Here is a 24,769-nt window from a genome sequence, read left to right on the forward strand (position 1 = left end):
TTTAGTGGTAACTTGATTTTAATTGACCCTGTTTCTGGTTTTTAGTTGATTTTAGTTTAAATTGTTTTATTCTAATGTTTGTATGTAATATTTTAATTTTGATGTTTTAACATTTTGATTATGTTGTTAAAATGTTTTGAAAATGTTGAATTAGTGTAATCAATTTTAGAATGTTGTGTTGTTCTATTTGCTGTAAGCCGCACAGAGAGCCCAGGTATGGGCTATTGTAGTGGCATACAGATTGAAACAATAAATAAAGTGATGTTCATTAACAGTTTTAGCAAGCTTAAATATATGCAAGTACATATTTTAAGAGTCAGCTCAGATGGCTGTAATCTTTATGTTTAAATAATTATATGGGATGATTCTTATTCGTGTAGTTGAATTCAGTCCAGCCTTGAGAATCAGTACAAATTTGCTCCATGGCTAGTTCTGGCACACTGAGCAGGGATGGTACATGTAAGATTAGTTGGATTTCCTCATGAAGTTTCTTGTTTTCAAGGGAGCTTATTGGAAGTTGTGGTTAGTTTTGGGGGTTTTTTTCTGATTAAAATCCGCTTTGTAACAAATTGGCAGTCGGCGTAGAGAGCTATTATATAACAGTTTTTCACTGGATTTTGTCAGTAACTGTGGAAACTGAGATGCTGTCCCATCAGTTTCATAATGCTGCAGGTACACTTAAGTGACTATTGACCCCTTGCATAACCCTTTGAAGTCATTGGGATTTACAGCATTATATTGAGTTACAAAATAATATAACTTACTAACCTGTTGCTTTGCAACAGTTATTTCAGTTGGTTGTTCACAGAGTTCCTTTCAAAAGCTCAGATGAAATTGTTCAAGATTACACAAAAGCAATGCCTGATAGATTACAATGGGGGGATCTTTTCCCCCATGCTAATTGTAGCTTTGGAGTAGATACTTTTGTTCAGATTGCAGTATGGGAAGAAAATGATTAAATTTCCCCTCCCTCTGCAATTCTGCAAACTCATTGTACCTGATTTTTGCATTTCATTTAATGTTACTTCTGGTCCATCCTTACTAGATCACTGAGTGTGCAGATATAGATATGTATTTATATTTTTAAAGTGCTAATTACCAGCTTTCACCGAATCAGTGCTCAAAGTGGCTTTCAAGAAAATATTAAATATCAAAACACATGCTTATTGCCATTTGATATTGCCAAATCCTGGAGGCTCGTTTGTGCTTGACATTCTACAGAGAATATTTTTGCTTTATCGTTTTTACTAGGGAATCCAAGAATAATGCTTATTTAAACCACTTCTGAGAATACTTGAATAGTTTTTAATCAGGTTTAATAGCATATTAGTTACTGAATCAGCAAGGGCAAATTGAGAGATAGCATGTAAATACATAAGATACAATTCTATCTAGAACTAAGCAGTTCTAAAGCCATTGAAATAGAGGGTTAAAGCATATTTAACTCTGCAAGATCATTCTGCTAGTTGAGTTAATCTTTGCTATTTGAGTCTTCAAGATGTGTTAAAAAGGAATTAACACATGCCACCTGTCATAAGCAGCCTATATGTTGATATACTGGGTCCAGTTAGAAGCAACAAAGTTTACTCCGCAGAACTACGCTTAGCTTGTTGCTAGTGCAGTTGCACAATATACTGAAAGAGAGGATAAACATTATTATTTGACTGTCATTTGTTCCTCTTCCTGTGCTCTTGAGAAATATTGTAATTCAGTGATTACAGGAAAAATCCTTGTACATCGCTGATAGCTATGCATCTAGGTATTGCACATTCCTTTATCAGTTATGATAGCCTTGAAAGTCAACAATTTGTTAACAAATATGATGAATTGCATGAATGGCATCCTTTTAAATAAACACAATTAGCCACCTAGATCAGGATATGATTTTTCTTAAAGATGAGAAAAACTGACATATTATACACAGGTGAAAATGAGCAGATTATTATAAGAGAACACTGCCTATTCTTTTCTTTCTGTGTTTAGTAACTTTGGATTAGATGCATTAGTTTGAAAAATCTGTTTTGGAAGAAAGTTAGTCTGGGTTCATGCTTATTTATTTTACCAAAATTATTAAATGAATTTGAATATGAAACTGACAGCTTAGACTGACCTGTTACTGTGGAGACTTCTCTGATTTCCTTGTTTGATATGACAGTAATCTATTGAACATTATCCTTGTGAAAAAGAATACTTGTTGTAGGTAGATAGTGCATTTAGTTGTTATGCAGTAAACATGTAAATGTGAAAAAAATGTTGTCTATAGAATAAAATTGGTTTCTTTACCATATGTATATATTTTGTCAAAGAATTTTAGACAGTTATAAAATCTGAGAAAAGCCAGAAAAATCAAGGATGCTCTGCATATACATACACATTAAGATCAGTGGGAGCATTGGTAAATTCATCATCATCATCTGTTAGGTTACTCAAAAAAACTCCAGCTATGGGAAAGAGAAGAAATTTTAACATTGCCTTCCTGCTCATTAAATTAAGTCAGTCTTCCTCATGCTGGTGTCTCCAAGATGTTTCGGACTATAACTCACAACACTCCCAGGCAGTATTGACAATGGTCACAAGAATATTACAGTTTGTAGTCCAAAGCTTGTAAAGGGAACCTGCTTGGGGAAAACTGATTTAAGGAGGAAGGCCTTGGCCCCTGTGAAGAGGAAAGAGAGTAAATAGGAAACAAATGGTTTCCACAGTGGTCTTGTCTGTACACTCTTCTAATATAGATTTACTTACCAGGTTACTCTTATTTGCACAGCTTTGTGAGAATTAGTAAAAGTTAGTATTACATTCCTAAGACAGTACTGAAATTTTATTTTTGCTTTGATTATTTTTCAACAGCATTTTCCTACATTCCTGGTTAAAAACTGTAATCTGCTGAACTCTAGCAGCAGTTACACAGTAGAAAATAATTCACTAACCCCTTTTCCAAGCTGCATGTAGACATATAATTTTGTATGCATACATACAATACAATATGTATACATACTAGAACATTTCTTGTTTTGATATCAATCTTGTCAATTTTTGTTGTAAAAGATTCTAGTATTTGAGTTATTTTAAGAATATGGTAATGATTTAGAGAAGCCATATCTTTGTATTTTGAGAATATTAGATTTTCTTTCAGAATTAGAAACCTGCAGTTGTTGCATATGTCCCATGGTCTGTAATATATTTAAATAATTTATACATTTGAACACAGGTTGCAGTTTGATATAATGTTAATCCATGGCTTACCTTAGCTATGATTCATTGAAGAAGCCAGGATGCTGCTTGCAGACTGTCAAATTATGGCTTGTTCTGACTAACTGTGGTACTGGTCCATTTTCTCTGTGAATACCTGCCTCCTGGGTTTAAGTTCCTTGTGGCACACACTTGCAAGACAGCACTATCTCTTAAGTTCTTTTGTTATTGCACAGCTGCAGAAAACAGGTCAGAGAATATGAACTTTGCCGAGATCTTTGTTATCCCTGAGCAAGTTTATGAGCAAAATAAAGAGTCCTAAAGTACTCTTTAAAAAGACAGTTCTTCTCATTATCCCTATGAAGCAAGGATTAATAGCACAGTGCTATTAGTTTTACTAATAAAACTTTACTGGTACTCTAGTAGAAGAACAGGTGTTCAAATCATTTGGGTTTATAGTATATAAAAGGAGGAGTTTGGTGCCAAGTGAATGAATAGTGATTGGGGGAAACTTTTAAGTCAGACCGTGCAGTTACATCTGTAAAACTTTTGGCATAACTTTCTAACAACTGTGCAAGAGGTCTTTGAAACTTCTAGCAAGAGTCTCTTAACAGGGTGAGCAGTTTCTTTTAGCTAATTTCTTCTGGAGTCTTTATAGTCAGGAAGGGAGAGCATGATACAACAAAGTAGGATTATGCCAGACTGTTAATTTCAGATGTAACAAAAGAAACCAAACCTCATAGGCCAATTTTAAACTAGACCTTGAGATTTTGTCTGTACAAAATTGCACTGTGTTTGAGTCAGGCATACTAATAAATCATGCTGAAGCTAAATTAAATGGTGGGTTCTCTCACACTGGAGACATTTAAAAAGAACCTGGACAGCCATCTGAGTAGGATGGTGTAACATGGTGTCCTTCAACATCAGGGGGTTGGACGCGATGGCCTTCATGGCCCCATCCAACTTTTTTATTGTGTGATTCTATAAATCATTGTATAGTGTTATGTCCAGACATAGAAACAATTTGGTATGCTGGGAACTGTTTCAAACTGTTACAACTTTTAGAGAGAAATTTTCCACTCCCCACACTTCCAAAATAAAATTCACCAGTCTACTGTGGAGGATGAATTTAATAACAGTGGTTGTGCTCTGTTTTCCTTATTTAAGTATCAGCCTTTCTCCAGAATTGCTGCTAGCCTTAGCTTGCTGGGAGAGGGACAGACAATCAATTTTTTTCTTCAGTCTATCAGGAGGGCTAATTTAGATTTGGAAAAAAACATAGCGGGAAGGATAAATAACCTTATTATAGGGCCAGTACTCTGAACAAATTTAGACTCTGTTCCTATAGCATTTTTAAAGTGAATACAAAAATACTGGTAGATCAGTCATGGATCTTTAGGATAATATGAACTTTGACACTTAGGACAAGGGATAGAAAACTTTCTACCCAGATATGAAAGAGGTGACCTGACTGAGCAATAGCAGATAAGTAATGCTATTCCACATCTCATTGCTTGATGAGAATTAGTAAAGAGAATGCTAGACTTTGTTATGTTATGACTTTTTCTGGTTTCTTTCCCACCAGTTATAAATACATCATTTTGGCTTAAAACAACCTGCAGCTGTTTAATTGATTCAAATAGCAACTAAAAAGCCTCAGTTCTCACCCTCAAGAGCTGAATAGAATTCAGCTTAGACCTATTCCACATTATTGATTTTCCGAAGATCAATAACAATTAAAATCAATTAACAAGACTTCCCGCAGTGCAAGATAAATGGAAAAATCATACAGAATTTTAAAAAGGCTTTTGTAATTAGAGTCATTAAATAGTATTTTGTTTATTTTTTACTCTATAATGTTTTAGTGTTCACATTGGGCTGTTGTGGACATAAGACTTTAGATAGCTTAACCACAACTAAGAAATGAAGAATAGATTGTTGGACCCCATACACCAGAATGGGGACCCTCTTGTCATCCAGATGTTGCTAGATGGCCGTTCCTAGAAATCATCTCTAACCAATGGTCATGGTGGTTGCAGCACTAATGAGAGTTGTAGGTTCACAAGTTTCCTGCTACTGGGATAATGACCTGGTTCCCATAACATGGCGCTTGGTGCTGTTTCACTCATGCTAGGCCTTGGTGCCCATGGATGCCACTTTATATACCCAACCTCTGTTCTGTACACCCAGCAAGCATGAGGTAGCACACCCAGCAAGCATGAAGTGAAGCAGCCCATCATCTGTTCTAGAATTCAATATGTAAGATGGTGAACACATATGCTGCACTTAAATAACACATAGTGGGCTAACATTATGCAGATTGGTCCATATGCTTTCTCTCATGCTTTTTCCTTTTAGGAGCAAATTCCTGTCCTTAATCTAACATTGTTGTGGTAGTGCTATGGTCTCAGTGGTTTTCCCCAGTGATTCTTCCCCTGGTGGTGACAGAATGCTTCTTGCAGTTTGGAAGATAAAAAGTTCTAGCGAAGAGGAGTCATCTTCTGACCTGTGTACTCTATAATAATGGTTCTGATAACAGTAATGAAAATTTGACTCCTTGTGGTAACCAGAAATGGTCTGCCTTACTCTCCCAGATGAATCACTGGTTGGATTCAAAGTCAACTGTGTCAGAAAAACAGAGATGATTTCATACAGTTCTGAGGGTTCTAAATAGGCTTTCCAGATTAATTATATGACAGAATGGAGCTTCCGCTATATATCATTGATTAAATGCTTCACAAAAACCTCTGGCCAGAAAAAGAAATGTGCATGCATGCAGATGAACAGGAAAAGACATACATCAATAAATAGTTGCAGGATCATGTCTAAAACAAAAAATTACTAAGCTATAACAAGCCATTGTCAGGCATGCCTTAAAGAAATGAACAAAACTGAGTACTTAGAGAAAAAAAGCTGATTGGGCTCTATCCTGCCAATGTACATTATCTGTGAACAGATGCTGAATGATGTGCTGTTGAACTGATTATAATGGGACTGCCTTAAAAAGTGTGACCTTGATTGTGCCAGTTGCACTACACTTAAGGATTTTTCAAATTGCAAATCTTAGTTATTATATGCATAGCAATGCTTTTAACATTATTTCCCAGGCTGCATGAACATAACTTAATCAGTACCTTGCAGTACTTGTTCATTTTGCAGATGGTTGTCTTTTATGACCATGACTAACACATTTGCAATCTTTCTCTTGCCTAAAGTGGAATACTGACAGCTCATTACAGGTAAAACACAGGTCTGTGAGTTTACCTGGCCTTTTTGTATATTACTGTAGAGTTGTCTGCTCTTAGGGAGGGGGTGAGAGAAATGAAATAGTGTATAGTCTGCAGTTTGAAGCCTAGATATCTGACTTTTGGGTATTGTTGAGAACATCCAAGTTTCTTTAAAGTAACAATGAACAAACCTTTACCAAATTTCAACCAGTTTCAATGTGTTTATAGGCTAAGGCTACAGTGCAGTACCCATATGTATGGAACGTGGAGCTTGCTTCTCAAAAGACATATATAAGATTGGGCTGTAAGGGTGTAATGAAATGACAGGCATAATTTCCATAGAGAATGAAACATACATTAAAATCTTTCATTTGCGTTAATTTCAATGGGACTTGCAGACCTAGACTTCGTAGAGGTGTGATCAACATTTTAGGTTGTAACTACTTTCTAAACATGTTGTTCCTTCTCCCACCCATAGCTCCCCAAACCCAGTATCATCTGTTCCATAATCAAACATGCAGTTATTCTTACATACAAGCCTGGGCTGCTGCACTAACCCAACATCAGCATTAGAAAGGGTAGGCTTCCCTAACCTGGCGCCCTTCATATGTTTTTGATTTGAACGATTGTCAGCCCCAGCCAGTATCATTAATAGAAATTCTGGGAGTTGTCCAAAGTATCTAGAGAGCATCAGACTGCAGTGATAAGTAAAACAGGGCATATCTGTCCATTCCTAAAACCATTCAAATAATAAAGGGAGTTAAAGCAAAATCATTCCATAACGAATCACTGAAAATGTAATGTATTCATTACTATTAAAAACCACTAGCTTCTTGCTTGAAAAGAAAATTAATAAAACTTCCTCAGGTCCAATTTGTTAGTCACTTCAGTCATGTGCCAGATATAAATTAGTCCACCCCCCTCCCCCTTGTGTGTATTATGAATGCCTCAGGTCTTCATGGGAAATTAATCTTAATGATCTTACAAAGCATTACAACATTCAAATGTTTGCTAATGATAAAAGTTATTTCAGAAAACAGGGCTACTAACTTTCACTATTACAGTGACTATCGACAGAGTGACATGGCTTCACATCTTTTATAGGAGTGAATTCTCTTGTTCCAGAGTAACATCAAAATTCCACTTGTAGCCAGTCATATTTGTTTGGAGCTGTTTAGCTAACATGGAGGTAATTAATAAGTAGATGTTTTGCCAACTCGACAGTGGATTTTCTATAGATTGCAAGTTGAGTATGGAATTCTGAACAATTGGATTGAATTAAGATTTAGTATAAAGAAAGGAAATTTAAAATCAAGAAATCCAATTTTAATATGATTTCTTTCTTTTCTGCATCTTATTTTTATTTTCTAAAAAAGTTTGGAGAACAGGAGAACATCTTGAAATTTATTTCAATTTGGCAATATTTTCCTTTCTTTCCTCAGGGCGTGATAATGCATGTGAAAAAACATCATACATGTTCCTGCGAAAAGAACTTCCTGTACGACTTGCTAACACCATGAGAGAAGTCAATTTGTTGCCTGACAACTTGCTGAATAGACCTTCTGTTAAACTGGTTCAGAGCTGGTAGGTACAGATAAAAGGCAAGACTTCTACATGAACTAACATTATGAATTTTACAAGGAAAAATTGTTTAACTGTGGGTTACTGATGGCAGCCTTGCATATAATACATTCATGAATTTGGCTTGTGCCCCAGTCCTGGCTTTTCCTCCCCATATAAATTCCAGTGCCTCCTTCCCTACCTGGAAGCTCTGGTTTAGACTCTTTCCTTCTTTCTTTTGATCCAGCCTGCCTGCCTCAGCTTCTCATGTCTTCCTTTCTCAGAACTCTAGTTCCATTTTAATGAGTTTAAATTCTTGCATACATGTATGAGTACCTTTTGCAGTAGTAGAATAAGACACATGAAGGCCATTTGCTTAGGAGGAAGTACTATAGCCAAAGTGTGTTGGCTCTTCTTAAAACATAGATCATTTTCTAGCACCAGTTTGTGGCCTGCTTCTTTCTTTGCTTTTCAGTCTAACTGGGACATTTGAACAGTAAACTGTGTTCAAAACCAACTGGTTCATATGACAACCCACAGTTGGTTGTCAGCTTTGTTTGTTTCATGGTGGCTTGTTGTGATGTCTGTATTTGGAGCACTTTCCTCAGTGTAGTTCTGGGTGGCCTTTTTTCAGGGTGACTTGTGATGTAGGAACATGGCCCAGTGGCAATGGCAAAAACCCCAGTTGCTTCTAATTATCTCACTAATAGTCTTTCCTCTCTGTTACATCTTGAAATGACGTAATGAGACCAGTTTATACCTCCTTTACTTCCCATTCCACCTGGTGAGATTCTCTCTATTCTTTACCTCCTTCCTGTGGAAATTTGTCTATCCACCCCCCCAGTGAAATTAGTCCACTTCCTTCTCCAGATTTCTTCTTCTTTTGCACCCCCACTTCTCCTGCCTACTGCCATTTCCACCTTTCCCCATTCCCTGTTGGCTCTGTCTACCAATTTGCTTCTTGCACCAGTTGCCTCTGCTTCACACCTGCCCTCACCTGTTCTTCTCTTTTTTGCCTGCTGGCTACTTTTGCTTCTCTGACCTGCCCACCCTGACAGCTGCTTCTGTCTTCCCACCCACTCACCTGCCCTGCTGGCTTTCCCTGTTTTCCTTGCTAGCCATTCTTTCTTTGTCCAGCTGGCTGGCCAGTCCCTTGTCTGCCTGCTTATGCAGTGCAAACTCTTTCTTCTCAGGAAAGAACTAGAAGGCAGGAAATCAGTGGCCAAGAGGGATTATGCACTGTCACTTCCGTGCGGTATGAGAAAGGAAAAAGGAATGAGGAAGGGGTCTTGGCAAATGCTGTCAGGAGTCTTGGTTGGTGGTATTGTGTCCAAATGTATTGTGTTGCCATCTCCTGGTTTAGATCATTTAAGAGCACTGTCCTAAAAAATGATGCTTGATAGACACAGAACATCAATCCCAGAACCCTTTGTCTATTTAAAGCTCTGCTGGTAAAAGCTAGACAACACTGTCTGCATTCTCTGTTTAGAATTCTTTAAGTCATACGGGCAGGGACAGTAACAGAGAACTTCTTGGATTGAAAGAATCAAGGCCTCTCTTCCTTTCCAACCTGCCCTCCATTGTGGCCACTTTTCTCCCCTTCTGGTGTCTCTTTTGAAAGTTGTAACTTTGGAAGAGAAGCCACACATCGTGGTGGATGGGGTTTGAGGAGATCCATGATCAGATCTTCTCAGATCTCTTAGCTTTGTCTAGGCAGAGAACAAATTATCGGAACCATCCTATAGTTCCCCAGGCACTATATGGGAGCCATACTATTGCTCTATAAATTGCCTGTGGAAATTCCTGTAATATGACAATGAACATATTTGCAGTTGTTTATTGAGCAACAAGTTAGACAGGGGGAAAGGTCATACAACTGCCAGCATTCCTGAGCTGGCATGGCTAGTTGGGGAATTGTGGAAGTTTTTCTGTCTAGACATGCATAGGATTGCACTCTTAGTGTCACATCTTCATAGTCTATTCACTACCATTTGATGCAGATTAATTAGAATGCATCAACTGCTGGGAAGCATAGGTATGTTTTAAAAAGCTTTTTTAAACAATAAATGGTTGGATTGTCAATTCAAAAATAGTAATCCTTCAATTGAGATTAAAGGATACCAACTGATACAGTTGAGCAAAATTTAACAGCCTATGTACCGTATTTCAAAAATGTGTTTTAATGTACCATTTATCAGTTGACAATTTTTATTGGTTCTAGTAGTTTCTAGCATTTCAGGGTCCATTTGATGATTGGACAGATTTATTGGATTAGCCATGCCATCCAATGCACGTTGACTCAAAAGTAAGCACCATTAAATTAAATGTAGCTTGCTTCCATTGTAACTTGCCTTTTTAGTTAGATCTCTGTGTTTTTCAAGATTTTTTTCCCTAGATGATTTTATCTTAACTTTTCTATTCATTTCTATTTCAGGTATATGCAGAGCTTTATTGAACTTTTAGAATATGAAAATAAAAGTCCTGAAGATCCACATGTTTTAGATAAGTAAGTGTTGTGATAATGATGGTACTTTTAAACAAGCTAACATTGTGAAAACCATGTATTAATTTTCTGCCTTAATGAAGTTACAGTCAGAATTTTAAGTCACAAAACTTGCTGTGTTTCAATGAACAATTATTTTTTTGGCACAATTATTTAATAGTGACAAATGAATAAATTGAAAGGTTTCCTGATAATGCTTGATATAGTTGTGAACTGATCAGTGTACATCTTTTACGTATCATTTTCAATAGTTTAAAGTAATGGTTAATGGAGGGTTAAATTTTAACCCTCCACAATCACAGCAATGTAGAAAAGTGCTTCTGTTGTTAAGAAAGTGCTGTATGTGCCCTGGAAAGGGTTTTTCCCCCTAGAAATTTTCATAGCCATATAGCAAAGTGACTTTAAATAAAATGCAACAAAAAGATGTCCCATCCAACTGTGTAAATAGTGTCATAAGAAATTTCGTAAATCTCCAGATGCATGTGAGGTTCTGCATATACACAGGCAGAACCTCACATTTTAGACTGCAGCCTAAAGCCTTTTTTCAGCAATACAGTGTTCAAAGGAAACATTTCTAAACTGAATGATACTATATTGTATAGTATAAACTAGCAAGTACAAGTGTAGAATAATTGTGAACATTATGAAGGTAGCACTGCAGTGATTTCATCTGAGCTTTGCATAATAGTTATGGCTGATAGTGACAGTGATCAGTATTGTGCTGCCCTTTCGGAAAAGATGTGAGAAATGGTTTGGCCTTAATCATAATTTAGACCTATACAGAGTAGTGAAAAATCACAACAAATTATGCAGATGCATACAGGGTATTTAGAAAGTATTTAGATTTTCTTTCCTTTGAACAAGCATCACCATTAATTAGGATAAAAGTGCTTTTATCACCTACCTTTGAATGTAACTAATAAAAATCAAGCAACCCAGGTTTCTTTTCACATAACATATCCTTATATGCCATCTCTCTATATGTTAGCGAAATAGGATGCCCTGTGATACTTGGATCTCCTCATATACAAAAAAAAAAAGAATACTTCTTTTTTCATTTGAAGCACCAAAGTAAAGAAATGGACTTCTCTTGGCTTTAAGTCTCAGATTCTCATAGAATCAGCAGGATCTAATCTAGCTGAAGCTTTTAAGCATTAAATAACTTTCAAGAAGGGGTCCTTGTCCAATCAGCAAGGAAGGTGAGTAGGTTAAAACCCTTCTTGTGCAATTTGAAGGTTTTGAGGTTTGGGATTAGGTTGTTACTGTTCAAATTCCTTAGTTATTATTTTTAGAGTAATGGATCATTTGAAAACTGCATGAAGAATTTGCAAAGGTGCTTAAGCATTGCTGATTAGACAGGAAAATGGCAAGTAAAATATCTTAGAAAGAAGAGCACTCTTTTGCAATCAGAAAGGTATGTTAGGAAAGTACCTGCAAGGAAAATGGACATGATTTTATTACTTGATAGGAAGGGTTATATTTACATCTCAGCAGCCCTCTGGGCTAGAAAACTGTTTAATATATCTGGAGAATGAAGCTGATAAGGATATAGTGGGAGCTTGCATTCTTAATGGGAGCAAGACTGTGAACTCAAGCATAATTCCCCCCTCATATCAGTTATTAAGCATTCTCACCTGAATATTTTAAACTTGTAATTATTGGAAATGAGAGATTTGCTGCCATTTTGGACTTTTGAAATGAAAATGTATAGTTTCAGTTGGGAGACAGTGTATTTTGTGCATAGAAAATATGGTTTCTTGTATCCCAGTGGTAGGCAACCTTTTCATACTGTGAGCAAATTGAGCAATATGAAAAAACTGTCAGGGGAAGTATGGCAATGGAAGTAACCTGCCCCAAAAACTGAGTGCAAGGCAGAAGTGGGGACTGAGCCCCAACATACTGAACAAATTCTTTGAACCAACAGTTTCTTCTATAATTATCCCAACAGCTGCTAAGCAAATAGATTGTTGTTTTGGGAGGCATGGACATCTTGACAAGAGTAAAGGAAGGACACCACAATATAATTAATATAAGTTAAATTAATTAAAGCAAATTTGCACAGTTTTGCTTAGTTTGCATAATTGTGTTTCTTTTGGGCAGAACTATGCAGACCTGAAACTCTGAACCCCTTGCCAACTATTTTCCTGGCAAAATAAAGTTAATGCTGAGCTTCTCATGAATTTGCTGGGGCCAGTGCAAAATTGTGTGGTGTGAGTAAAGGATTATCTATTCTGCCTCTCAGGTTCTTGAGAGAATTTGGAGAAATATGGTTCCTAATTAACTCCACCTACTTTGCCACCATTATGTTGATGTTAAACCCTCTTTGCTCCCTTCACTGTACTGCTAGATTGTTAGATTGATAGCCAGGTTCTCAGCAAGTATAATATGTGTTGTACAGCAGCTAAAATATTGGATCTAAGCAAATATTGGGGTATGTTAGACATGTATAATTTTATCCAAACATCTACTGTGGTACAGTATGCATCGCACTTGATCAGATAGACAGTTTCCCCCAGAATGAGTTCAGAAGAAACATGATTTTCAGCAAGACTGATTGGCCTGCCCCTTTCCCCTTAGTGAGGGGCTATGCGCAATAATGATTGGCTGTTCCTTGTGTTGGTCACAAAGCTTCCGCTTACTGAAGGGCTTTTTCAAGGTAAATTGGCCATGGTTGGAGAGGATTAAACATAAAATAACAAAAAGCACCAAAACGTTTTTGTACACGAACATGCAAAACTCTCATGGGGGAAATTCTCCCACAAAGCAGGCAACTGCACCCAAAAAGGAAGCACCAATCAGCATTGAATTCAGAGAACATACGTGTGTTGTTTGGGGAATGAGCAAAGGGCAAGAAGCAGAAAAATTTGCCGCTACTTCAGTTTGCATGTATGTCTATATCAGGGGTCTCAAACTCGCGGCCCGTGGGCCCATTGCGGCCCGTGGGATGAAATTTTGTGGCCCCCACTTGATATCAAAGTTTAGTGATAGTGCGGCCCGCACGTTTTTCTCACACACACCTGCGTGAGTTGTTACCCTGGGCGCAATGTTCCCTCTAAGCTGCGCGCCGGGATGGGCAGGGCACGGGGGAGGGGCCCTGCGGCCTTCAAAGCGCCGGCAGCGCCTGGGCCGGGCTCCAGGAGTGACGCGGGATGAGCGGCCCACCACCGCCGCGGTGGTGGAATACTTGATGCAGCCCAGCCCCCAGCGGCCCCCAGGTAAGTTGAGTTTGAGACCCCTGGTCTATATGGAATCTTAAGTAGTTATAGCAATACTCTTGGCAGCGAACAACATTTTCTTGTATAAACAGCAACAATGTTTTTGTAGTAGTTTAAAACATACATGTTTTCCAATCCTCTTCCTCTTAAAAGAGTTCCTTGCCGGCCTTTATTAATTGATTCTCTGCTATCTTTAAATGGACTGCTTTAACATGCCCAGTAGCTTACAGTTTGATCAGTGTAGTATATCAAACAGTATGCTTTTTAGTGTTGCCTTTAAAAAGATTTTCTTAATTTTATATATGAGATAGTTCTGTTTTATATTTCTCATGTTCAGTAAATAAGCATATAATCATAAAAATAGTGGAGGAAATGGTGGACTTGGGATGCTTTCATTTAGGTATCAGCTGACTTTTTGTTTTCAACTGTTCTGCTCAACAGGTCACAGCTTAAGCAATTGTATTAGGGTTTTATATAAACAGAAGTTAATAGTTAACCAATACATTAAGCTTTCATCTGTTCTTATGACATAAATAGGTATGTAGGCTGCATTATTTATTTCATAGTAACCATCTATCAAGTATTCAACAGCAGAGCTTTAAAAGTCCAGTGCAAATGAAACCATGCCCAGTTTCCTAATGTGGGTTTCTTTGTCTTTTTTACTCCTCCATTTTCAAAGCTAACTATGGATTATGTATGAGCTAACAATAGTTAATAAAAACTGCTGGGGTACATAATGCTAACCCTCATTATATCTGAAAATGAAAGGTACATCTGGATGGTGTGAAAGGTGAATAAGGTAGGTAGCAATCTGTGATGGAATTGTCATGTGGAAACCTTAACCAGTTTCCCCAAGGTTGCCTGTATATGGGCTGTCATAGATGTGCTTATTCCCATGATGGCTTGTTTTGTCAAGAAAACTGGACAGCCTATTCCATCATGGGTCTGAGGAACTGGCTATAGAGCCCCATGATATGAGCAGCAAAAATTCTCACTTCTTTTGGTATTCAGCTCCCAGGCAACTTGCCAGTACCTGCCATCCCTAAAGACCCCTAGCAGCACTTGAGTCCTGGCTTCTTTGCCTCCTTGCTACAGCTTTTTTCCCCTTCAGACTTCTTCCTGGAGACTGTGAAAGCTAGCTTTTATGATCCCTGTTTTGACAGCTATGAGCCATCCCTTTAAACTAGGAGCCATGTTGGAGGGCTGCTCCTACTTTCCAACCATTACTAATTTTTTACTATCTTTACTAATATTAAGAATATTTTCATTTAAAAATTGTTGCACTAAAGTGCAAATCATTCAGCAGCAGCCCCTTAAAGATATATGCACATTAACCTAATTGTGTATCCAAGATATAAATAGACTTCCTTGGAATACACTTAACTTCCTAGCATATCTATATTGTAATATATGAACAGCTGTAGTGGGATTTTGGTGATGGTGAAACTTTTGGTGGTGACAGGCTGAGCTGCCCTAATGTTATAGAGAAGTAGGAAGGGAAGAAAGTCTCTGGCTCTATTGGATCAATTGGTCACATCTTGGAGAGAGGCAGGGAAGATTCAAGTGCTTAGGTAAGAAGGGGCAGAGGGCTTAAAATGGCAGCAGTCCCCAAACAACATAGATATCTGAAGGAGAATGTTGAATAAGGAATAGTTCAGAGGAAGAAGAAAGCAATAGAAGATCTGAAAGGAACAGGCAGACTGAAAAGAGACTAGGCAGGAAGCTTAGGGGCATATGGCAATAAACTGGAGAGGTGAAAAAGGCTGACATTCAAATAATGACTTGAAATAGCCAGCCTTATCTTTAACTACAGGCCTGGATTTTTCTTTTTAATAAAGCATGATGGCACTCAAACACAGCTGCCACCTAAAGTGCTCATGTAGCAGTTCCTGTAAGGCTTTGGAGTAATTATTGTTGTAATGAATTTTATTTCTCTGTACTTCCATAATGAAGGGTGCTATGTTAATATTTTAATAGTAGTTGTAATACTGATAATAACAATAGCAACAAAACTGTGTTTTTGATTTTTCTTTACCTCCAGCTTTCTAGATATCTTAATTAAAGTCAGGAACAGGCACAATGATGTTGTTCCTACCATGGCCCAAGGAGTTATTGAATACAAGGAAAAATATGGCTTTGACCCTTTTGTGAGCAGCAATATCCAGTATTTTCTAGATAGGTTCTACACCAACCGCATCTCATTCCGTATGCTTATTAACCAGCACAGTAAGTATCTGCTTTCTATTTCCTTTTGAAGTGGTAATTGGACTTCTTGCTTACAAAGCAAAAGGGAGACTCCATTGGTTGGTTTTTACATACCAGTAACTCCTTGCTCTTGTGCTCCTTGTGTGTGCCCGTCTTGTGTGCTGGACCCTTGTCCTTCCTGTCTTATGAAAACATGGGGCTTATCAAAACAAGGAGCTGCCTGAGTAAAAGTTGTGATAAAGACCTCTTTATGGCAAGGTGTGATTCCATCATGCCTGAAGGAAGTTAAAAAAACAGCAACTCTTTCTGAAGCCCACTATATTTGTTAATTTCTCCCCTATCCCCAGTATTCCATTCAGGCAAGGGGTTGGAATGTGTGGTGGCTTCTCAACTTCAGGAAGTTCTGGATGAGACAGGTTGTCTAGATGTATTTCAGTCAATTTCAGATGAATTTCAAATCTAGTTATGGGGCTGGCCGCTTTGGTTGCCTTCCTTGGGGATCTGGACAGGAGGAGCGTGTCCTTCTTAGTTTTGCTGAACTTTCATAAGCTTTCAGGATCATCTTGGTATGGCTTGGCACTGTCTTTCTGAAGTAGGACTGGGAGACATGGCTATACAGTGGCTCTAGTGTGTGTGTGTGTGTGGGTCAATCTCAAAAGGTGGTACTATGGTATTTTTGTTCATCATAGCCTTTGGCCTTTTATGTACCTTTGGGCTCCATCTTATCCCCCATGCTATTTTGTATATATGTGAAACAGATGGAAGAGAGTGTCTAGAGTTTGGTGCCACCAGTATATTGATATCACCCAACACTGTCTCTCCTTTATATCTAAATGTAAGGAAGGTTATTTTGGTTCTAAACTAGTGTCTGATATCAATAATAAACTGGATGCAGGCAAACAAATTGAAACTTATCCCAGAAAGACTGAGGTAGTTTTGGTCAGCTGAAAGTCAGATCAGAGAATAGGCAATAACCTGTGCCAGATAGAGTTAAACTTTCTTTAACTTGCAGTTTGAACTTGAATGTCAGGTCCTGACAATTGCCAACAGTGCATTCGTACAGCTGAAACTAGAGCACCAACTACACTTTTTCTTAGGGATGATGTCCATTCTGGCTATAGTCACACATGTCTTAGATCAGGAGGCCTCAGACTTTTTTAACGGGGGACCAGTAAACTGTCCCTCAGACTGTTGGGGGCCCAGACTATAGTTCGAAAAAAATATGAATGAATTCCTATGCACACTGCACATTAAAATAAATTAAAATAAATTAAAATTATTCACAATTAAAATAAAAAAATAAAAAATTGCTCTGCTTGCTTGGGCTGCAGCACAAGCCCAAGATGAGGTGGGGCACAACCTTCTCCCCTACCCCCGAGCACAATCGTGGCCATCTCCCCCCCCTCAGCTCAACGGCGATTGTGCCCGCCTTCCTTGCACAAACACAACCGCGATCATGAACATGTCCCCACTGAGTACGCCAGTGCCAGCTCAGAGCTTTAGGACTCGCTTGGAGATCATTTTCTCTGAGCAAGTCCAAAACGTCTGAGGCAGGCCGGATAAATAAGCAAGGCAGGCTGTATCCAACCTGCGGGCTGTAGTTGGAGGACCCATGTCTTAGATATATCCTGTTTGAACTAGTGCAATGTGCTCTCTGTAGGGTTGCCTTTGCAAACTGTTTAGAAATTTCAACTGGTCCAGAAAACTATGGCCAGAATGTAAACCAGGCTCAGTCATACAGAGCAGGTAACTTCCGTGTTACAGCAGCTTCTCTGGCTACTGCTTTTGTTTCTGGGCAGAAATCAAGTGCTGGTTATGACCTTTGAAACACTATATGGGTTTGGAGTAAGCTACCTGAAAGGCTGCCTTCTCCCATATGAGATCTTATGGAGACGTGTTGCTTTCAAGAGACACAATTTTTGGTGACTGCTCATAAGCTGCAGAACTCTCTCAAGGGAAGCTAGGTTCACTCCCACTCAGTTGTCCTTGTGCTGGTAGGAAAAGACCACTTTATTCAAGAATGTCTTTGGCCTCTGAGTCTTGTGGTTTGGGTGCTTCCTTTAGTTTTTATTTTATAATTGTTATATTTCATTGTATTCTAATAGATTATTTAAATCAATTTTAGTTGTTTGTAAGCTACACTGAGTACCATTTTTGGTGAAAAGGGTGGTTGCAAACACTCTTACACAAGTCTTTCCTTATTAAAGTGCAGTACAGTATATAGGCTAGCAAATAAGTGGACTCAAAATAACTTTACTCTGTGTCATTTCCCCGACCTGCTACAGCACTGAGCACTGTTCTGTCATTAGAACTGAAGGGATCACAGTGTAAAGTGGCCAAAAGATTAACAGGGAAAAAGGGGTTGGGATTTGGCATAAGGGGAAAGGGAGTGACAGACCAAGGGAAGCAGAAACATCCTATGCTAAGTAGGCTTTCTGGAATATTTTCCTTTCAGCTACTTAGGCAAGAATGGTTGGGAGGAACAGTAGCCTTTCAATAGCCATTGCCTGGAAAGTCAGTAAAGGACATTTAATGAATAGGTGTACCTACTTTGGCAGGAAGAAGTTGTTGCAACCTGTGCAGGCAGAGAACAGTGCCATGCAAGGTGTTTCCTGTAGCAGAGTGCCACGTTGGTACTCAGCAAGCTGTGAAAAAAACAAGTCACATGAATTGCATTTGATGTGCACATTGTCCATCAATTAAGGAAATCTGGTCTACATTGTTTTGTTAGTATGAATGTACCAGTTTTTTCCTCCACATACTTAGCAAAACACAAAAGGAACCATTTCTTTTCTTTCACTGCTATAAAAGTGGCTGACTTAATATCAGTTTGTTCCAATGCATCACAGACTTGACCTTGACAGCTGAAATTATTCTGTGCAAATCAACCCTCTTGTCAGTTTTGCTGCATTGATGGCAAATCGGTTTTTGTTTGCTGATACCTTAACAGCTATAAACATTGTCTAAGCAATTTACCTGTTTCTTGTTGAATCATTGGTAGCTCTCACCACGCACGCACGCACGCACGCACGCACACTGCTCACTTCTAGCATGAAACTAGCCAATTCTGTTATTTATAACAGATAACATAAATGAGAATATAACTTCTAAGGAAACAGAGAACAGCAGATACGATGTTGTTTATCCAGGCTGGCAGAGACACAGTCTGAATCTTCACCATCCATGGAGCTCCAATAACATTGAGAATATCCCAGGACTTCCAAACAGGGTGTTTGGGCGTTGGGAAAAAGCCAAAAGTGGAGACAGATATTGCACAGTCAGCTGGCAAGGAAATGAGGAGACATAGGGATAGTCAGAAAGTAATGGAGCATAAAAATGGTGAGGAATGATGGACTCTGGCATTGCTAGTCTGATGAGAGCTTTGCCTTTTGAGGGTGGCTTAATGCTGAATTGCATAATGCCGGACCTGTTTCTCCAAGTGCTAACTTCCTGTTTGATAACGGAGACAGAAGTATCAGAGATTCATGAATTTTTAATCTTCTGTATATTGCCTTTCCAGTGTCTGTATTTGTTCTGTCCGTGAATAATTGTGGCCCAATTTCAGATATTAGTATAACGAAGTTCTATACAGTTGCTTTAAATTTATCTCCCTCAATGGACTGTGTGTAGCTTACAAAACACCTTGTACATGTCTTTTCATAAGGCAGGCTTGAGTTCAGTGAGGTAATCTAGTATAACTTGCAGCCTTAGTTTAACTATTACATTAAGCAATATTAATTCCAAAAAAATCTTTTTAATACCTTTTCCACCTAGAGGAGTTGCAGAGCCAGTTCTGCAGCATTTTTTAGAGCTGGGTCAAATTTTGTAAACATTTCTGTACCTCTCAAAATCCATTTAATAATTTTGTTTGTAGGTGTTCCACTGTGGCTGAGAAAGAAGGAAGCCCAAACTGTATTTTTAATGTGTTGTTGTAAAGCACCAAACCAGCTTCGGCTATTGGGAGGGAGGGAGGGAGGCAGGGATAGAATCTGCAACCTAGCCAGTACCTGCTGTTTTGTTACACTCCATTCTTGTAATAAAATTGCCTCAGTGCAGCATGGCTGAACAGAGCACCAGAATAGTTCTTGTGGATGCACATTGCACCTCACCCATTGAAAGTATATTTTGTACCATACAAATCCCAGCATTCCCTGTATATTTTAACCTTAAACAAGGACCTCTAGAAGGACTTTGAGGAGCCAAGTTTTGTCTGTGCAGATTCTTTTACCTTCACTGTTTAAAAAGTAAGGCTATATAAGTTAATGATTACTTTTTTATCCGCATAGCTCTGCTGTTTGGTGGAGTCACTAATCCTGCTCATCCCAAACATATTGGGAGTATTGATCCAACCTGTAATGTGGCTGATGTGGTAGACGGTAAGGATAAACATAAAATTATATTTGAACCATCTGTTTCATTTTGCCTCTCCCTTATAGACTTTACTCTTGTATTGATGTGAACTATGGTTAAGTTTCTCTCAAATCCAAATTTGCATTCCTACTTATACTTGTAGTTAAGTTGGTATTCCTGACTAGTGGTGGTGCAGATGTAAACTTAAATCTTGGTTAAATCAAGGGAAGAGAGATAAGGACCAGCTCCACAGGGAGTAAGAGGAGCATCACAAGACTGGCTCTTGATTTTCCAGTCTTGGATTTCAGGGAGCCAGTACTACTTCCACTCAGGATTTCACAATAGTTGACTTGATATCAACTGTAATTTTTCTTTCTTTCCATCTCTGCCAGTTGTTGAGTTTATAGTTTTTCCAGTCTTTTACTTTCTTCTTTCAGTACTTGAAAGTTCCAGACTTGGACAATTTTGCAGGATACTTTGGTCATCCTTTTGGCTACTTCATGAAGTCCTTGCAAGCTGCATGTTTTTGCAGTGTGATTTAGTGAATACAGCCCCATTGAGTGCGAGAAAAAATCATAGCTTCTTTATTTAAGTGTGTGTGTGTGTGTGTGTATACAGTTTTGGTTCTTAGTTTGTAAGATTTAATATTTCCCACTGATATGGAGAGAGGTGATTTTGTATTGTGTTGTCTTTTCTTGTCACTAGATGGAGCCATAACACAGTTCACTTAATATTAAATATATTGAGAGAGAGAGAGAGAGAGAGAGAGAGTGTGTGTGTGTGTGTGTGTGTATATCAATATTCCTGAAGATATTTTGATCTCTAATTTGCCAAATAGATAGACCCGAGAAGTCTACCTTGGTACCCCAACTTTGGAACAAGCTCCCCATAGAGGTTTGCGTGATGCCCTCTTTATACATTTTTATGTGCCAGGCATAAACTTTCTGTATATAGTAGCTAAAGGTCTAGTAGCCTAGGTAAAGATGACACCTTTTGGTTAATAACTACAAGATCAGGTTCTAAAAATACTTCCATCTAGTCCTAATCATATCTACTCAGAAGTAAACCTAATTGATTTCAATTGGGCTTACTCCAGCATATACATATATATCTAATCCAGGGACTATATTACATGCTTTGTTTTGTTGCCTAAGATTAGGTGAACAGGTAGTTAATCTCCAGATATTTTAGATTTCAGCTTTCAGTATTCCTGATCCCTGGTCATAGTGATAGGAGGAGCTTCTGGGATTTTGAGTTCAAAACATCTGGAAATCTGCTTTTTCCTCATCCTAGTCTAAGATATAGAACCTCTTATTTACCTTTTAAGCCAAATTGGCAAAATATATGTAAATTTAGTGTGCAGTATTTTTAAATGATGGGTGAAAACTGCAGAACAAAAAAGAGAAACCTATTCTTGGCAAGGATTGATTTAAATTACTCTCCAAATCATGACTGTTTTTTATTTTGAAAATCATGCTTTTAATGGGAGTGGTGCTGTTTAAAAACCTGCCTAAGCTAATAGCAGTTGGAAGAGAAGCAGTGAAGTTTAAATCTAGGAAATTATGGGAGAAAGGTTTAAGCGCCCCTTTTTTAGTTTCACTTTTTCAATCACATTAGCAGCCCTCTATCATCTGCTTTAAAGTAAAGAAAAAGACATTACCCGAGAGCTTGATTTTCACAGGTATTTTCTAAAAATAATAACTGTTTATAGCCTTCTGAGAGTTATATTGTTACACTGTTTTATATTTAGTTTTTTATTTTGTTTCTTCACTCACAGATGCCTTTGCAACTGCTAAAATGTTGTGTGAGCAGTACTATCAAGTAGCACCTGATTTAGAAATTGAAGAATTCAATGGTAACACTGAAGTTCATTGTGTTTTAAGCATTGCTTATGAGTAGCTAGGGCTTTGTGGATTTCAGGGAAATATTTATTTATGTAGAAGTAAATGGTTGCATTTATTTAGAGCAAGAACTGTTCCAAAGTTACAAAACAGAATACACAATTACTGCTTTTCACTGTCCCTTCTTTTGAGCACTAATAATTGGCTTTATAAGGAATTTAATAAAAAGCCAATATTAGCACAGGTCTTTGGAAATATAGGTGGACATTTTGGGTATCCATTGACAAGAATCAAAAGAAGTTTAGTTGCATTCAAAGGTTTAGATGTGCACTATGCAACATTTTCCTTCTGAGTGACAGACCTCTTGGCCATAACAAAATGCCATTCAGTTTCCTTTGAGTCAAAAGAGCTTTACCATGCCACATGAGGAACTGTAGTTCAGAAAACACAAGGGTAAATTTCTCTTGCATGTTTGGCACAAGCTAATGCATTTTTGGTGGGCTTTTTGATCCAGGTCATTGAAAATACTAGCATGTACAGTTGAATCGGTGGTTCTTCACAGACTGTGTGGTGGAGTTAGCTATGCATTATGTCAACAGTACTATTTTACAAATGGATGCTCTGGACCACACTTGCAAAGATACGCACAAGGCAGCATTGCTCTATTGGTTTCTGCTGTAATTCTTTAGGATTGTCTGTCTTGAGTGCATTTGGTTGGAGGCAGCTGGGTGTTCCGTTTTGCTTTGGCATAAGCTTAGATATTGATTGATTGATCGATTGATTTATAAACCACACCTAATAGGTCCACACAGGACTGAGCAGTGTACCAACAACAACAAAACATAATACAAATTATACAATAAATAATATTTTTAATTTTTAATCTGTTAAAAACATAAACAAGAACCACTATATAATACCTTAACAAAACTTAGCCTAAGCCAGGATGGTGGATAAGTCATCATTAAAATGTATTTAAAATCAATCGAACTAAAGTTAAAATTAATTCCGTATAATTCAGTTATTGATTATTAAAATGCCTAGGAAATAAAGCTGTTTTCTAGACCCTGGAAATAGAAGGAAGCATTTTAAAAACTATGAAGTTATATTTTATTTGCTAGAAATTTTCAGGATTGAATCCAGAATCCGTTTTCTATTAATAGAAGAGCTCCTCTCAGGCAAGTGCATCTGCCCAGTTTTGGGGAAATCTCTCTATGCAGCCCTAGTTTGTCTTGTTCAAAGCTGCAGTGGGGAGAACAAGTTGGGCAAGCCCACTTCTGCCAGTCCGGTGCTTAAGTCTTCATCCAGCCCTCAGTATTGAGAAGTAGCAAATATATATTTTAATGCTGAATTTAATTTTGTTAACTAAATGTTTTGTTTGTTTTCTAGCTAAAGCACCAGGCAAGCCTATTCAAGTGGTCTATGTACCATCGCATCTGTTTCATATGCTTTTTGAATTGTTCAAGGTAAATAGAATAATCTTCTGGAAAGAAGACTGATTCTACTTGGTTCTTTATTTGGTCTTAATTTGTAGTGCATTGGTTGTTGTGCCACAAACCATCAAGCTCACCATGGGTTGTTCTTTATCTCAGCCTTCCCAGGACTGGACCAATTTATCTCGCTCTCCCCGCTGTGATTGCAAGCTGATTTTAACTTGTTGTGACTTTTCCTTCCATCCTTTTAATTTTTTGTGTGGCAGATTATAAAAGCTGACTTGACAGACAGCTTTTGTGATCCTTAAATTGTCAGCCAGGTGGCACACTGGATGGACAATCAGTGGTTAGGCAGCATTTTAAAATTTTTCCTTTAATTTATGTTTCGTTTTATTTGAGTTGCACAAATGCAAATGTGCACAGTTCAGTGAGTGTCGCAGATGGAAGCCTGGGGGTGGTGGTCAAAAGATGAGACGGCAAGCAAAACCAATGATATAAGTGATGTCTGCCTTTGTAGCAAGATCTTCCTTGGTTGGTTGGTTGGTTGGTTGGTTTGTGTGTGTGTGTGTGTTTGTTTTGCATTAGATTGTCCTAAGGGAGAGCTCACTTTTCCAGATCCTGAAGCTCTGAGCACTCAGTAAAATGAAAAAGTACAACCTGTTCCCTTTTAAATAAACCTCCTTTTTGACAGTTAGTTGTCAAAATGTTTGTTCCCTTTAAATGGGGATTCTTGACTGGGCTCACTGTGGTTTGACTGAACAAATGCATTTATGCCTGTGCATATCCCTGTGAAGAAAATCAGAGAGTCCTGAGGGTGGCAGCAGGATAACATTCTTAAAAGATGGAATTTTAACAACTAGCTGGCAAAGTGGACAGTGCCTTTTAAATGGGAGGTGGCTTGCACATTTGCACAACTGGAAAGGTGTGCTCACCCTTATGCCAGCCTAGTGCAAAAAACTAAAACAAAAATAGGAGAATCTATTTACAGGGGTTGTAAATCCCACCACATCTTTTCCATGAGCAAAGCTCACTCAAGACTTTTGCTTCTTTTGACGGACCATTCTTTGACAGCTGCTGAGAAAGCAAAGGGAAGAAAAGGCCTATTTGGAGCCTCTTCAGATCAGTGTCCTAGTTGGTACCAGCTGTACTGTGGCAGCTGGTGCCCACCAGGACGTTGACTTAGTTGAAGGTTCCATTTGCTACACTTGCAGAAACACATAGTCATGCAAGTGTCCATTTAGGCACT

At 38.1% G+C, this 24,769-nt stretch overlaps 1 protein-coding gene across 1 annotated transcript in view; it reads left to right on the top strand.

The window, feature by feature from the left end:
• PDK3 (pyruvate dehydrogenase kinase 3) overlaps positions 1-24,769 on the top strand; it is a 50,549-nt gene that overhangs the window by 8,611 nt on the left and 17,169 nt on the right. Inside the window, exons 2-7 of the mRNA XM_044441910.1 lie at positions 7,859-8,000; positions 10,411-10,482; positions 15,736-15,920; positions 20,186-20,275; positions 22,027-22,104; positions 23,480-23,556. Coding sequence (XP_044297845.1) covers positions 7,859-8,000; positions 10,411-10,482; positions 15,736-15,920; positions 20,186-20,275; positions 22,027-22,104; positions 23,480-23,556 — 644 coding nt within the window. The remainder of the gene's footprint in view (positions 1-7,858; positions 8,001-10,410; positions 10,483-15,735; positions 15,921-20,185; positions 20,276-22,026; positions 22,105-23,479; positions 23,557-24,769) is intronic.

This window comes from Varanus komodoensis, unplaced genomic scaffold, assembly GCF_004798865.1.
Source record: "Varanus komodoensis strain SLA01 unplaced genomic scaffold, ASM479886v1 scaffold4, whole genome shotgun sequence".
Classification (NCBI taxonomy): Eukaryota; Metazoa; Chordata; class Lepidosauria; order Squamata; family Varanidae; genus Varanus; species Varanus komodoensis.